Genomic DNA, 16950 nt, shown 5'->3' with positions numbered 1-16950 from the left:
AGCAGTTGTTTTGAGCTGAAGGGTGCAGGGGCCAAGCAAACGAATGACAGACACAGTTGGATGTTCTGCTACAGCAAGATTTGGTCCAATAAACTGTACAACGCAACTTAAAAATAATTCTTAATCATCAAATTTCACGTTTCATTTGCAATTAGAATTAAATTGCTGCATCATTTTCAATGTCAATTATCAGCCTGATTAAAAGTTGAGGTCAATAATTCCAAAAGTAATAATCTGCAACATTAAACTCAATGTTTTAAACTGGATATTTTAATCAGAGACAAATACATCTATCGTGGATTGAGGACACCACAGATGCTTTAAAGGTATGATAAAGATGACAGCAATGGTAGTTTTCTGTAAATTCAACACATAAAATTATCTGTTCTCTCCCCAGTCGCAGAGGTAGAAGTCACCTTACTTGGCGTTACCAGTAATCTATAAATTTTAATTTAGTCAATTCTGCGCTGCACTTAATTATTGAACAGGTTATTTACTACGGCCAAAAGAGAAGAGCTGACGTTTCGAGTCCAGACGACCCTTTGTCAAAACTTTGACAAAGGGTCGTCTGGACTCGAAACGTCAGCTCTTCTCTCTCTCGTTACAGATGCTGCCAGACCTGTTGAGATTTTCCAGCATTTTCTCTTTTGGTTTCAGATTCCAGCATCTGCAATAACTTGCTTTTATTTACTGCAGCATTACCTTTCAAAATACCTCAAAAATTCAGTTACTCAACAAGAGAAATATTCAAGTCATATTGTCTCTTTTGGGTATTTGTAATATCACTATGTTTAACTCAGCTTCTTGGAGCAAAGGGGGAGGATTCCTAATCTTGTTACCAGGCTCAGAATAATAACTGTCCTTAAGAATTGTTCAGATTTTTCACATTATTTAAATATTGTTCTATGATGATCAAAATGGCCATATTCCATTTACACTGATTTGCAAGATGGGGAATTTCTTGATTCACATGACCCATAATCTGGCAAGACAAAGCAGACTTATTTATAATTTGGATAATAGACAAATCTTTTTAAAAGTTAAGAAGCATAATCTGATTTGCCCTCCCGAGTCCAAATCAGGTTGCTCTTAATGCTACGGCACATTATACTCATAAAAATATTATGAAGATCAGCTACAAAATCATAAAACTGTTGGCTCTAAAATGAGTTTAGGATCATTTTTAGCACTCACAATCTTTTCAGAACCAGCTAAATTCCAATTTAATTCCTCCTAATGCAAAAGGCTGCTACTGAAAAACACAACTTTGTACTCTAATGTCTGTTAGGAATTTAAGGCAAGCCAGCAACCCGATTAAACCAAATGCACACTTTGATGATGTTGTAATGCATAAATCATGGTTGATCCGAAAATCCAATAATTGTATACAATAGCGACTGTTCTACATTCCTGATCAATTCAGGATTAACCTGACAAGGAATTATCACTACATCCCTTACTAAACAGATTGACCATCCAGTGGTGGGTCATTATGTCTTCCCCATATAAGCTTAGGTAGTATAGTGGCTAATTAATATAACATCCTCATCAACATCAATGCTGAGTTTTAAACCTCAAAGCAACTGAGTACATAAAAATTTAATGGAATGTTTACAGTTAGACAAACACAAAGAATAGAAAAATTAGAAATGTTTTCTACAGTGGCCTTTGGATGTGAAGCTAGTGTTAATTTTTGTAAGTTAAAAAATATTTTGTTTAAATTTCTAGCTTCAGTTTTCTCTAGGAGTCCAAACAAATGAAAAGGGGACAGAAGGTATCCATCCAAGTTATCAAGCACACTGGGTTTAGCTCCACAGTCTGTTACAATCCAACAAAAAGGGATGGCACAGGGCGTCCAGTCTAACAGGATCAAGATCAGAAGAACCAAATTTATGTGTGAAGGAGCTGAATTAATATCGGTACCACTCATCTAGCAAACGTCAGGTTCAAATACTCCCTCCAACCTGTTACCCAGTGACATCAACAATCGCCAATTAACAAAGAAACACAGGGTGGCACAGTGGTTAGCACTGCTGCCTCTCAGCGCCAGGGACCCAGGCTCGATTCCCGGCTCAGGTCACTGTCTGTGTGGAGTTTGCACATTCTCCCCATGTCTGTGTGGGTTTCCTCCGGGTGCTCCGATTTCCTCCCACAGTCCAAAGTAGTGCTGGTTAGGTGCATTGGCCACGCTAAATTCTCCCTCAATGTACCTGAATAGGCGTCGGAATGTGGCAACTAGGGGATTTTCACAATAACTTCATTGTAGTGTGAATGTAAGCCCACTTGTGACTAATAAATAAACTTTACTTTAAATTCTCATTTCATTTTTAAATGGTATTAATGGCAACAATTTTTCTTGAAAAGAACAATATCTTACCATCAGCATTCATTTTTAAAGATTGTGAGACATTCCATTCCATATCACAAGTAAGAAATGACCACTACGATAGAAAAATGCTGAAATAACTGTCTTCTAAATTAGTCTTGAACACGAGTGAAGATGGGTGTTAGCATTCCACCTCATTTTCTTTTCTATATCTTCAGTGGAAAAGAAAATCAGGCAGAATCCAATATTCCCTTTAATTTTTGTTGTTGTTGTGCACGGCCTGTTTATTTCAATACGTGGTACTTTTAAATATATTTTGTGCTGCCAGTACCTTCAACAGGACAATGAATGTGTCAGCTGCCTGTCTGGTGCACATGCATACGTACTTGGTGGGAACAGTAGCAGAATGCAAAACAGCCTGCCGAATCTTTGTTCCTCCAACTCTGGCATTTTTTGTGTGTCCATGACTCCTTTTGTTCCACCATTGTTGGCAATGCTCCGAGTTCCAAAATTCCCTTCCTAAATCTAATGCCCTTGCCACCTCCCTGTCTTAAGGTCCTCCTTAAAACCCTCCTCTTTGGCCAAGCTTTCAGTCACCCTGCCAATATCTCCTTTGAAGGCTCAGCAGTAATTGTTTCTCCCCATTCTCGGAAAATGGATGAGTGGCAAGGCAATCATTTCTTGCAAATTTCCTAATGCCCTCCAGAAGGGTTACATGCCTATTACAGGCACGCTATTCCAAATTCATTGAATCAGGAATGGTCATTTGGTTTAGTGATGGAAGACTGAGGGATAAGGAGACCAAAGAGGTTACAGGTTGTGATGAAATAGATTTCTCCTGTTGCTAAGGTTACAAAGTGACGAATGGATGTCCAGTTGAGAACTGCTATATCTGTTCTTAATCTGTTCCACTTGCACAGTTGGTAGTGCCATGTGACACAATGGAGGGTGCCCTCAATGTAAAGATAGGATTTGCGCTCCACAAAAACTGTACAAAGTGGTCATTCCCACCAATGTAGTCATTGACATGCAGCTGTGGCAGGCAAGGTCTCAGAATGGTACCCATGTCCTTCAGGACTCAGCCAGCTCTCTCTGTACTAATGAGCTCTCATTATTTGGTGATAGACATTGAAGGAATCCACCCAGAGTATTTTCTGTGCCTTTGCCACCCTCAATGCTTTCTCCAAGAGGTCTGTATGGTGTTTGCACATTCTCCATGTGTCTACATGGGTTTCATCCAGGTGCTCTTGTTTCTTCCCACAGTCCAAAGATGTGTAAGTTAGGTGCCTTGGGCCATGATAAATTGCCCCTTAGTGTCCAAAGATGTACAGGTTAGGTGAACAAGCCATGGTAAATGAGTGGGGCTACAGGATAGGGGGGAGGGGAGGGCCTGGGTGGGATGCTCTTTCGAAGAGTCGGTACAGACTCGATGGGCCGGATGGCCTCTTTCAGCACTGTAAGAACTCTATAGTGTAAAACATGGAGGAATATTGATTCATGAGCTGAGTGTGTGTGGTTGATGGTAATCAGTAGGAGATTTTCCTGCCCATGTTCAGCCTTAAGCAATGACACTAGATGAGGTTGGAGCCAATTTTGAAGACTCCCACAGCCTTGCAAGATCTCAACAGTTTACCACTATAGCCCACATCTAGTGGGACTGGGAAAGGATGGTGAAGGAACCTGGAAATTTAGCTATGATTGTGTGTCAGGTGGCTGTTGATTAGTCTGTCAAGCAGATCTCCCAAATGTTGGCACAAGCTGCCAGATGCAAGGAAGACTTTGTAGGATTATGTGGGCGAGGTGTACCTTCAACATTCCTAATTCTCTTTTTACTTCACAGCCAACTTGACCGTCAAATTTTATTCTTATTCATTGTAGTAATTTGAAAGAACTGATTGGCTTGCTAAATTGTTGCAAGATGCAGTTAGAGTCAACCACATTAACTTGGGACTGGAGTCACATCCAGGCCAGACCAGGGAAGGTTGACTGATTTCCTTCCCTTAAGGACATTAGTCAATCAGTTGAGTTTTTGCAACAATCCAACGTCTTGATAGTTATTAAGCTTTATTTATTCGATTTTAAATTGAATACATCTCTTTGAAATACCATGGAGTGTTTTCCTACATCAGAAACAGTTCTTCAATGCAAGCTGTCAATGTTTCACAGCTAACGAAATACTTTTGCTGTGTAGCCACTGTTATAACAGAGGGAACCACGACAGCCAATTGCATAAACAAGGTTCCACAAACAGCAAGGAGATAAATAACCCAGAGAGGATGATGTATGTACATGAACTTTCAAAAGGCATTTGAAAGTGCACCACATAATCAAGTTGTAAGCAAAATGACAGCCCGGGGAGTAAAACTATACAATTGTCTAAAAGGAGAGAAAAAAAAGAGTAGTTGCAAGCAATAGTTTTCAGACTGGAGAGAGTGCATACTGTGGTGTTTCCCCGAGGGTCATTATTGGTCTAGTGATCTTTTGGATATATATTTATCAGAATTTGGGTTTTTGGCCCACTCTCCTCTCTACCCATAGTCACAGAATCACAGAATGTTTACAGTGCAGAAGGAGACCATTCGGGCTATGAAATCTGCACTGGCTCTCTGAATGAGCATTCTACCTAATCCCATCCCCTTGCCTTATCCCCGTAACCTTGTACATTCTTTCTTTTCAGATAGCAATCCAATTAATTCCCTTTTGAGTACTTCAATCAAACCTGCCACCCTCTCAGGGAGTTTGTTCCAGAATCCAACCACCTTCTGGGTGAAACCATTTTTCCTCACATCACTTTTACTCCTTTTGCACATTATTTTGAATCTGTGCTCTGTAGATGTACTCCTGAGTGAGAACAGTTTCTCACTATTTACCTTGTCCATACCCCCCAGGATCTTGAATACCTCTATCAAATCTCCTCACAGCCTTCATTTCTCCAAGGAAAACAGACCCAACCTCTCCAATCTACTTTCATAGCTACAGCTGTTTATCCATTGAATCATTCTTGTGAATCTCCTCTGCAGTCTCTCCTACACCTTCATAACCTTCCTCAAGTTTGGCGCTCAGAACTGGATGCAGAACTCAGGATGAAGCCTAACTCGTGCTTTATACAAATTCAGCATGATCTCCTTACTCTTGTACTCAACGTCCCTGTTAATAAAACCAGAATGCTTTATTAACTGCTCTCTCAACTTGCCCTGCAACCTTCAATGTACAAATATACGAAAGTCCCTTTGTTCTTGCACTACCTTAAGAGTTCTCCCTTTATTTTATGCTGTCTCTCCACATTCTTGTATATTATATACACAACATATATATTCTCCACTTTACCCTTCAATTATGTATTCCATTCCCTTTCAAAGTTACCACTGAATAGTTTCCACTGCCCTTTCAGGCCACGCATTTGAGAACACAGCATTGATGATACATTTAGAAAAAAATATTCTCATGTCATCTCTGGTTCTTTACTTTAAGAAGTCTCACAACACCAGGTTAAAGTCCAACAGGTTTATTTGGTAGCAAATACCATAAGCTTTCGGAGCACTGCTCTTCGTCAGATGGAGTGGATATCCACTCCATCTGACGAAGGAGCAGTGCTCCGAAAGCTTATGGTATTTGCTACCAAATAAACCTGTTGGACTTTAACCTGGTGTTGTGAGACTTCTTACTGTGCTTACCCCAGTCCAACGCCGGCATCTCCACATCATCTTTACTTTAAATCAGTGCCCTCTCATTATCAATCCACATGCCACTGGAAACAATTTCTCCTTATTTACTCTATCAAAACTAGACATCATTTTGAACACCTCTATCCAATTTCCTCTTAACCCTCACTGCTCCAAGAAGAACAACCTCAGCTTATCCACATAACTGAAGTCTGTTAATCCCAGTACCAGCTGTGTGTATCTCTTCTGCGCCCTCTCCCAAGGCTTTGGAACCCATCCCTGTGGGCACCCAGAATTGAGCTGAGGCCCAACCTCAAAATTATATTTTTCTCAGCAATCAGCCAAGCTTTGCTGAACACCCATCATTTCTCGCTGGTTGAGAGTTATTCCAAGATTAAAATTATACGAGACAGGGAGTTCTAAGTATTCATGAGAAAAACATTAAGTGGAGAGCTTTGCACTAAATTTAAGGACATCTTTAATTTCTTCAGGCTGAAGATCTAAGAATATCCTGAAACAGATGTGTTTTCTTAGGTATTTGCGATGAAGCTAATACACTTTGACACTTGAATTATGTCTGCATACTCAAGTTTAACAAAAGAGCTAGAGGCAAGATTTTGTACCTTATTTGCCAGGACAAAGTTTCTAAAGTGCACATAAGCATGCATTTCCTTATCTTGAAAGTGAAGCACTTTGTTGATGTTATATATTTAAAAGGGTTACACGGTTGCTGCCAGAGCCGATCACATGATTTGACGGTGCAGCTATTAGGGTGTTGCCATAGGCTGCTGTTTTGCATTCAGGTTTATATTCTGCACAGTGTTGAAAACATCTCTTTCAATAAAACCTGTTGTGTTAGTTTGAATCTACGCGTGCAAACCACACCTTTTCTTGCTATTAAAACCTACAACCCCTAACATAATTAGGACATTACAGTTGTGCTACAGCATTTATGTTTTATAAAAGGGATTTGTGAAATTCTTTAAAGAAATGGCCAAAAGGTGCAAGTAAGTGTCAATCATGGTTCGGTTGAAGCATTCTCACCTGAGTCAGAAGGTTCCAGGTTCAAGTCTCACTGCAGGGTTTGAGCACAAAATTCAAGGCCGACACTCCAGTGCAGCACTGAGATTGTGCTGCACTTTTGCTGTCTTTCAGATGGGATTTCAAACTCAGGTTCTATCTCCCTGCTCAGGTGACACTTTATCGAAGAAGAGCAGGGAAATTGTCCCTGATGTCCTGGCCAATATTTACCTCTCAATCAACATCACAAAAACAGATGATCTGGTCATATCACATTGCTGTTTGTGGGAGTTTGCTCTGTGCATGAACTAACTGCCATATTTCCTACATTACAAGTGACTACACTTCAAAAGTACTTCATTGGTTATAATGCTTTGAGACATCCAGCAATTATGGAATGTGCTGTATAAAAATGTATTTTTTTAACAAACAGCTATTTTAGCATTTGTGACTTCTGTTCAAAAAATTCAAAAATTCCCCTTTATCCTATAATTGATTAAATTAATTTCTGAAACCATGTATCATTAGTGAGACCGCACCTGGAGTATTCTGCACAGTTTTGGTCCCCTTACTTGAGGAAGGGTGTAGTTGCATTGGAGGCAGTTCAGAGGAGGTTCACTCGATTGATTACAGAAATGAGGGGGTTTGTCTTAAGTAGAGAGATTGAGCAATTTAGGCCTATACTAACTGGAGTTTAGAAGAATGAGGGAAGATCTAATTGAGGTATGTAAGATGCTAAAGGGGATTGACAGGGTAGATGTAGAGAGGATGCTTCCTCCAATGGGGAAATCTAGAATGCGAGGTCATACTTTTTGGATAAGGGGCAGCAGATTTAAAACAGAGATGAAGAGAAATTACTTCTCTCAAAGAGCTGTGAATCTGTGAAACTACTTCAGCGTGCAGTGGATGCCGGGACATTTGAGGAGACACACAATTTTTTAATTAGTAATGGGTTGAAGGGTTATGGAGGATGGGCAGGAAAGAGAAGTTGAGGCCATGATGAGGAACATAAGAACTAGGAGCAGAAGTAGGCAAATTCAGCCCTTTGAGCCTGCTCCGCCATTCAATGAGATCATGGCTGATCTCTCCCGGGACTCAAATCCACCTCACTACTTGTTCCCTATGTCCCTCTTTATATTATGAATCAGCCATGATCGTATTGAATGACAGGGTAGACTCGAAGGGCTAAATTGCCTGCTCCTAGTTCTTATTATTGGAGAATCAGGTTTGCCTGTGTGGATGTGTCTGCCTGTAAGTGATGGCTTTTTACAACCATCACTTACAGGACAGCATAAAGCAGGACATTCTTACAAATGAGGTGTTGAGCTGATAAGTCAGGAGCTGCTCAGGTGAAGGTGCTGAGTGTGTGTTAGGTGCAGGCTCAGTCAGGTTGTGCTCACACAGCTGAGTGGCAGGCCACAGACAGATGCAGCCTCTCTGCTCTCTCTCCCTCACTCACCAATCCACTGCCCCCTTGTTCTGGCCGTTCAAGGTTCCTGTTAAAGTCCTGGCCGACAGTTTGATGTTCACCATGAACTGCATCGTCGCGCCCGGCCGCTGATTTTGTACAGATTGTAATCACCCTCCCCACGCCCACCCCCCAATTCCGCAGAGCAACAAGTCTCTCCCGTTGCTCACAAGGACGCCGGCTTCCGGGAGGCCATGTAAACAGGAAGGGAAGAGGCCGGAACACACATCTCCGTGCCCCTCTCCACTCCGCCGTCTGCTGCAAACCCGCATCAAGGTTCCGGCCTGGAGATGTCCCTGCCCTGCCATCATTGGCCAGAGGGGAGAGTGGCTTTGCTCAGTGCAACTCCCTCACTGGGACTGGAAAATCCCTCACTGGGACTGCAAAAGCTGAAAGCTTCAGCTGAACTTTCTGCTCAAAAAGAGTTGGCAAAACTTCCCATTCAAAATGCAAACTAACCATTTGCCCCAATTGAAAAATGTGCTGATTAGATGGATTGGCCATGCTAAAAAATTCTCCCTCGGTGTGCCCGAGCAGGCGCTGGAGTGTGGCGACCAGAGGATTTTCACAGTAACTTCATTGCAGTGTTAATGTAAGCCTAAACTTGTCACTAATAAATAAACTTTTATTTATTTAATTGCTCACAGCTTACGTTTATTTATTAGTGTCACAAGTAAGTTTACATAAACACTGCAATAAAGTTATTGTGAAAATCCCCTGGTCGCCACACTCCGACACCTGTTCAGGTACACAGAGAGAATTTAGCATGGCCAATGCACATAACCCCAACACGTCTTTCAGACTGTGGGAGGAAACCAGAGCACCTGGAGGAAACCCACACAGACACGGAGAGAATGTGCAGACTCCGCACTGACAGTGACCCAAGCCGGGAATCGAACCTCGGATGCTACATTGTGAGGCAGTAGTGCTAAACTGTGGTGCCACCGTGCCACCCATAAGCAACTTTGCGTGAGCAAACATGTGCAGTTAAAAACCTAAGTCAGGAGTTTGAGTTGCCTTTCTCCTCCAGGAGCTGTTAGAACAGTTCATTATTGAGACGAGGAGCTGTTGTTGTGTTTACACGACTGTTACTGTCTAAATTCACCAGAAAAGGTTAGGGCTTGTCCACAGAAGTGTAAGTGAAATTTTAAGAGTGTGTGTGATCAGTCATACTTACTTCCAAACCACCTATCTGGCATTGAAATTTTACTTTCAAGAACATCAAGCTTGTATTTTTTGAGACTGAGCCAAAGGGAAACTAATTAAACTGACCTGCCTGGTTTCTAAGGAAACCTGGACTGAAACTGTGGAAACCAAAACTTTTAGGGAGATTGAACCTGGTAGAAAGGCATGTAAAAAGACATTGAGATATCTGAGCTCAGTAGCTGATGAAGATCCTAGTGATGCAGTACAGGCAGGCTCAGAGACCTAGATCTGGAAGGTGAGAGTAAATGAAGATATCGTTCTGGTAGCTATTTCTGTTACTAGATAACATTACTGGTTCTACACCATGCTGGACCAGTTGAGGAGGGTCTGCAAATGTGCCATTTTTGGTGAAGGCCAGGCCTCTGGAACTCAGATTTATTGCGTATTGCTGTCAGTTGGGGATCAGGTTAGCTCCGAGGAGAGGGGCTGAAATTCTTTGTGAGGAAGTGGTCTTTGCCCTGCTGCAGGAGTAGAGGCTATGAGCGAAAGAGCTGATTGGTGAGTAGTGGGTAAGTTATTCTTCTTGCATTTATAGTTACGTTAAGGAAATGTAAGATTTCTAACTTTAAAAAAATAACTTAAATAATGTTCTACTTGGCATAAACCAAAGATGTGCGGGTTAGGTTGATTGGCCATGCTAAATTTGCCCCTTATTGTCCAGAGATGCGTATGTTAGAGGGATTAGTGGGTAAAATATGTAGGGATGTTGGGGTAGGGCCTGGGTGGGATTGTGGTTGGTGCAGACTCGATGGGCCGAATGGCCTCTTTCTGTACTGTAGGGTTTCTATGATTTCTATAAACTTAATACAAGAGCCTTTTAACTAAAAGTATGACTGGGGAGCTCAGTCCCGTGTTTTGCACAGCTTGCAGTATGTGGTAATTCCTAGATGCTCCTTGCAATCTGGATGACGACATTTACAGGAAGTGCCACCGGTTTGACCAGCTTGAAAACTGGGTTTCAGAGCTTGGGCATTGACTGGAGACACAGCGGTGCATCCACAAGGCTGAGAGGTTTCAAGGATAGCATACCTTTTAGACATGGTCACCCCACATTTTAAGGAAGTGCAGTCAGAGAGGGAATGGGTGACCACCAGTCAGAAGAAGGGGGACAGGCAGTTAGTCAGGAAAGCCCCAGAGTGCATCTCTCTCAAGAACTGTTTTTCTCTGTTGAAAAACAGTGAGAGTGATGGTTCCTCTGGGGAATGCAGCCAGAGCCAAATTCACGGCACTGTGAGTGGCTCAGCTGCACAAGGGGAGAGGTATAAGAGTGGAAGAGCAATGGTGGTCAGAGGCTTGATAGTGAGGGGTGCAGACAGCCGCAGACATAACTCCAGGATAATGTGTTGCCTCCCTGGTGCCAGGGTCAATGATCTTTGAACGACTGAAGGGCATTCTGAAGGGGGTGGGGCAGAGGGGGGGTGGGGCGGAGGGGGGGTGGGGTGGGGAGGGGGGGAGGGTGGGGGGGGGGGGAGGGTGGGGGGGGGGGGAGGGTGGGGGGGGGGGAGGGGGGGTGGGGAGGGGGGGTGGGGAGGGGGGGAGGGGCTGGTGGGTGTGAACAGTCAGAGGTCCTGTTTCACATTGGTATCAACAACGTAGGTCGAAAGAGGGATGAGGTGCTGCTGCAAGAATTTAGGGAGCTAGGTATCAGATTGAAAAGCAGGACCTCAAAGGTTGTAATCTCTAGATTACTACTGGTGCCATGTGCTAGTGAGTACAGGAGGATAGGTCAGATGAATGCGATGGCTGAAGAGATGGTGCAGGAGGAAGGACCTTAGTCTTCTGGATCACTGGGTCCATTTCTGGGGAAGGTGGGACCTGTACAAGTGGGACGGGATGCACCTAAACTGGAACAGGACCAACATTTTTGCAGGGAGGTTTGCTAGTGCTGTTGTGGGGGGTTTAAGCTAATGATGCACTATCAATCAAGTCAAGACTGGTTGTGAGCAAGACAAATAGGCTTTTATTAGCAAGAACTTGGAGCCATCCCTGTCGGAGATCTGGTCTGTACTGAAGGCTAGGGGGAGGAGCCACCGCCTTTGTACCCAGACGAGGGGGAGGAGTCTTGGGCGGAACCAACAGGGATGTGCCACATATACAGGTAATAATAAATACTAACTAACAGTGGTTAACCACAACAGATAACAGTGGTTTACCACAGTTAACTTGGCAGGTGATGGGTCACAGTGTGGAGGGACAGTGGAGGGTGATGCACAGCCAAATATAGAAGGAAAATCAAGTAAATGTTGAAGGCAGTGCAAAGAGAGACATGTTAAGGTCTAAGGGAATATAGCAAGGCTGGATGGCATTTATTTTAGTGCAAGGAGTCTTACAGGTGTGGTGAACCATTGTTGGTTCCCACCAGGTAGTGCTGAGCCATGGTCTGGCCAGTACTATGAGTCTGTAGATATGTTACTGTTGGGGTTAGGGTTGGGCTGTTCTACCTGTTAATATAGTCCTATGGTACACCCCAGTTGGCTCCGCCTCCTGGGAGAGGTATAAAGGTCACTGCTCTGCCTGGTGACCCTTTAGTCTGGGATCGTGTACTGTATATGGTAGCTCTGTTATTGTTGGCAATAAAAGCCTTTATTTCCCGAGTACATCCAGCCTCTCGTGTGTTATATCGCGCATCAACAGGTTAGGCTGATGAACTGTGGGCATTGTTTAACACATGAGAGTATGATGTTATTGCTATCACAGAGACATGGTTAAGGTAGGACAAACAGCTCAGTATTCCGGGGTATAAAATCATCAGCCAGGATGGGGTGGAGTGGGGGAGAGACAGGAGGTGTGTGTAAAATAAGAGGTGGTGTTGCAATTTTGATCAAGGAGTCAATTACTGCAGTCAGGAGGGGTGATACCTTAGCAGGCTCCTCAATTGAATCCATTTAGGTTTAACTTAAAAACAAAAAGTGGGCATCAAGTTTCTGGGAGTTACTATAGGCTCCCAAACGGTCATGGAGAAATAGAAGACCAGATATGTAGATAAATCTCAGAAAAGTGTAAAAATAATGGGGTAATAATAGTAGGGATTTCAACTTAGAATCATAGAATCATACAGTGCAGAAGGAGGCCATTCGGCCCATCGAGTCTGCACTGACCATAATCCAACCAAGGCACTATCCCATAACCCCATGCATTTACCCTAGCTAGTCCCCCTGACACTAAGGGACAATTTAGCATGGCCAATCCACCTAATCTTTGGACTGTGGGAGGAAATCGGAGCACCCGAAGGAAACCCACGCAGACACGGGGAGAATGTGCAAACTCCACACGGGCAGTGACCCGAGGTGGGAATCGAACCCTGGTCCCTAGCATTGTAAGGCATCAGTGCGAACCACTGTGCCACCCAAAAACGAAGAATCATTAATTGGGATTGGCAAAGGGTAAAAGCCTTAGAAGGGATGGAATTGTTAAAGTGCATCCTGGAGAAGTTTTTGAGCCAGCACATAGAGAGCCCGGCAAGAGAGGGGCGGTATGTGATCAAATTTTAGTGAATGAAGCCAGGCAGGTGGTAGAAGTGTCACTGGGGGAGCATTTTGGTGATAGTGAACATAACTCGGTAAGATTTAAGGTAGTTACAGAAAAGGACAAAGATGGACCAGAAATAAGGTTTCTAAGATGGGGAAAAGTTGATTTTAATAGGCCAAAGTGGACTGGGAGCAGCTGCTTGTCAGAAGATCCACATCAGAGAAGTGGGAGAGAATAGAAAGCCAAAATGTTTTTGTAAAGGTGAAGGGTGGGACCAACAAGTCGAGAGAACCCTGGAAGTCAAGGGATATTCAGCATTGGATAAGGAATAAAAGGGAGGCTTATGACAGATTCCGGGGGCTCAAAAGAGTGGATGCTCCAGAGGAGTATAGAAGGGGGGGTACTTAAAAAATAAATTAGGAGAGCAAAGGGAGTCATGGAAAAACATCGGTGGGCAAAATAAAAGAAGATCTCAAGGTATTTCACAAGTATATTAAGGGCAAGAAGGTAACCAGGGAAAAAATAGGTCCCATTAGGGACCAAAATGGCAACCTGTGTGTGTGCTGAAAGATGTAGGTGAGGTATTAAATGAATATTTTGCATCTGTGTTCACTATGGAGAAAGATGATGTAGGTATAGAAATCAGGGAGGGGGATTGTGACATAATTGAACAGATTAGTATTGAGAGGGAGGAGATGTTAGCGGTTTTAGTGGCCTTAAAACTGGATCAATCCCCAGGCCCAGATGAGATGTATCATAGGCTGTTGTGAGAGGCAAGAGGGGAGATTGTAGGGAATCTTATGCTAATTTTCAAACCCTTTCTGGCCACAGGAGAGATGGCAGAGGACTGGAGGACAGCTAAAGTGATATTATAATTCAAGAAAGGGAAATGCAGGTTATTACAGGCCAGTGAGTCCAACATCAGTGATAGAGAAATTATTGGAAAAAATTCTAAAGGACAGAATTAATCTCCACTTGGAGAAGCAATGATTAATCAAGGATAGTAGCATTGTTTCGTCAGGGGGAGATCATGTCTAACAAATTTGATTGAATTTTTCAAGGAGGTGACTAGATGTATAGATGATGTAGTCCGCATGCACTTCAGTAAAGCTTTTGACAAGGTCTCACATGGGATCATCATCAAGAAGGTAAGAGCCCATGGGAATTTTTCTTGTTTTCAGTGATAGACTTGGAGTTGTCATTGGTGTAGCAGTGTACAGGGTATTTACAATTGTAGCCAATCTGCTCTTTCACGTGGCTTTAATAATCACGGCCATTTGTTCTATTCTGATGGTGACAGACAAAACAATTATCATTTATATCGTACCATTCATGTAGAAAATAACCCAAGACACTTTGCAGAGACTTAATGGCAAAATAAATGGCAGGTACCTCTCAAGATCTGACAGCTTCTATCCAAAGACCCGCTGTGGAAATTTCATCCACTGACACCAGCTCGAGAGCAAGTCTTTAGAATTCTGAGCTGATGTAAGTCAATGTAGACGACAGGTAAATTTCACAGAACTTAGGACAAGGTAATGGTGCAGCTGAGGGACTCTAGGATGATGCTGTAATGTGCAGTTAGGAAGATTGAGGCTTTTCACAATCCGACTGAGCTCAGCAACTCTAACGTGAGTCCTGTGCTAGGGTGGCGACAAGCCTGAAGCAGATTCAACCTGGTGGAAAAGGGGAAGATGGAAGCAGCAGAAGAAAGTGATATTCTCACCCGAGTGATGAATGAGTCCATGAGTTGTTGGTGATAAGCGTGAAGGGGGGCAAGTGAGATGTGTTTAAGGAGATGATTGATAGTGCAGAAAAATGGCCAGAAGTTCCAGAGGAGCAGCGAGAGAGGTGATTCAACTGAGGAAAGCTAGTAGGAAACAGGGATTTATGACTTAATTTTTTTTCTTTCTTTTTTCAGAGTTTTTGTAAGGCAGCCGGAAGTCTAAAACCGGAAGTAGGCCCCAGTGAGACCTGAGAAGTTTTTTTTTCTGACGTCAGCCAGTAGCGCACAGAAGGTTTAAAAAGCAGGCCACTCTGTCCAGCGGGCAGTGTTGTGAGCAGGCGGCAAGTGAGAGGGAGCAGAGCGGGACGGCTTTGGCTCAAACAGGCTTCGGCGTGAACAGGCAGAGGCGAGGGTACGTCCCGGTGAGTTGTTATTGTTTCTTCAGAGTAGAAAGAATGCCAGGCAGGATGTTGGAATGCTTCTCTTGCAGGATGTGGGAAGTCAGGGAGACCTCCGGTGTCCCTGACAACGACACCTGCAGGAGGTGCATCCAGCTGCAGCTCCTAACAAACCGCGTTAGGGAACTGGAGCAGGGGCTGGATGACCTCCGGATCATTCGGGAGAATGAGGGGTTTATAGATGGTAGCTTCAGGGAGGCAGTTACGCCAAAGGCACAGAGCACAGGTAATTGGGTTACCGTCAAGCGAGGGAAAGGGAAAGGGCAGGTAAAGCAGGGTTTCCTTGTGGCCATTCCCCTCCACAACAGGTATACTGATTTGGATACTGTTGTGGGGGATGCCTTACCTGGGACAAGCTGCGGCAGCCGGATCTCTGGCACTGAGTCTGGTTCTGCAGCGCAGAAGGGAGGGTGGAAGAAGAGGAGAGCGGTAGTGATAGGGGACTCGATTGTCAGAGGTACAGACAGGAGGTTCTGTGGTCGTGGCAGAGACTCCCGGATGGTTTGTTGCCTCCTGGGTGCCAGCGTCAAGGATGTCTCTGATCGCGTGCACAGCATTCTGAAGTGGGAGGGATCAGCCAGATGTCATGGTACACATCGGTACCAGTGACGTAGGAAGAAAGAGTGAGGAGGTCCTGAAGAGTGAGTATAGAGAGCTTGGTAGGAAGTTAAAAAGCAGGACCCCGAGGGTAGTAATCTCAGGATTGCTACCTGTGCCACGTGCCAGTGAGGGTAAGAGTAGGATGCTCGGGCGGATGAACACGTGGCTGAGGAACTGGTGTAGGGGGCAGGGTTTCAGATTTCTAGATCATTGGGACCTCTTCTGGGGCAGGTGGGGCCTGTACAAGAGAGATGGGTTACACCTGAACTACAAGGGGACCAATATACTTGCAGGGAGGTTTGCTAGTGTTATTGAGGAGGATTTAAACTAGATTTGCAGGGGGATGGGAACCAGAGTGCCAGGGCAGATAGTGGAGCGGGGGTGAAAATAAATGATGTTAATAGTTCATGCAAAATCACAAATAGAAGGGTTGTGTGTGGTGGTAATAATCTTCTGAGGTGTGTCTATTTCAATGCCAGGAGTATTGTGGGGAAGACAGACGAGCTGAGGGCGTGGATTGACACATGGAATTATGGCATTATAGCCATTAGTGAAACTTGGCTACAGGAGGGACAGGACTGGCAGCTCAATGTTCCAGGGTTCCGATGTTTCAGACGTGATAGAGGCAGGGGGATGAAGGGTGGGGGGGTGGCATTGCTAGTCAGGGAAAATGTTACAGCAGTGCTCAGGCAGGACAGATTAGAGGGTTTGTCTACCGAGGCCATATGGGTGGAGCTGAGAAACAGGAAAGGTATGACCACATTAATGGGGTTGTATTATCAGCGAGAATTGGAGGAGCAAATCTGCAGAGAGATAGCAGACAACTGCAGGAAACATAAAGTTGTGATAGTAGGGGATTTTAATTTTCCACATATAGATTGGGACTCCCATACTGTCAAAGGTCTAGACGGGTTAGAGTTTGTAAAATGTGTTAGGGAAAATTTTCTAAATCAATATATAGAGGTACCAACTAGAGAGGATGCAATATTAGATCTCCTATTAGGAAACGAGTTAGG

General features: G+C 43.8%; 1 protein-coding gene across 1 annotated transcript in view; it reads right to left on the bottom strand.

The window, feature by feature from the left end:
- Nucleotides 1–8611, bottom strand: part of wdr11 (WD repeat domain 11) — a 115117-nt gene extending 106506 nt beyond the window's left edge. Inside the window, exon 1 of the mRNA XM_078223335.1 lies at nucleotides 8468–8611. Within this exon, the coding sequence (XP_078079461.1) occupies nucleotides 8468–8550 (83 nt within the window). The 5' untranslated portion in view covers nucleotides 8551–8611. The remainder of the gene's footprint in view (nucleotides 1–8467) is intronic.
- Nucleotides 8612–16950: the final 8339 nt, after the last annotated feature.

This window comes from Mustelus asterias, chromosome 11, assembly GCF_964213995.1.
Source record: "Mustelus asterias chromosome 11, sMusAst1.hap1.1, whole genome shotgun sequence".
Lineage (NCBI taxonomy): Eukaryota > Metazoa > Chordata > Chondrichthyes > Carcharhiniformes > Triakidae > Mustelus > Mustelus asterias.
Note: the sequence above shows the minus strand (reverse complement) of the source record. Positions and strands in the feature narration are given on the sequence as shown.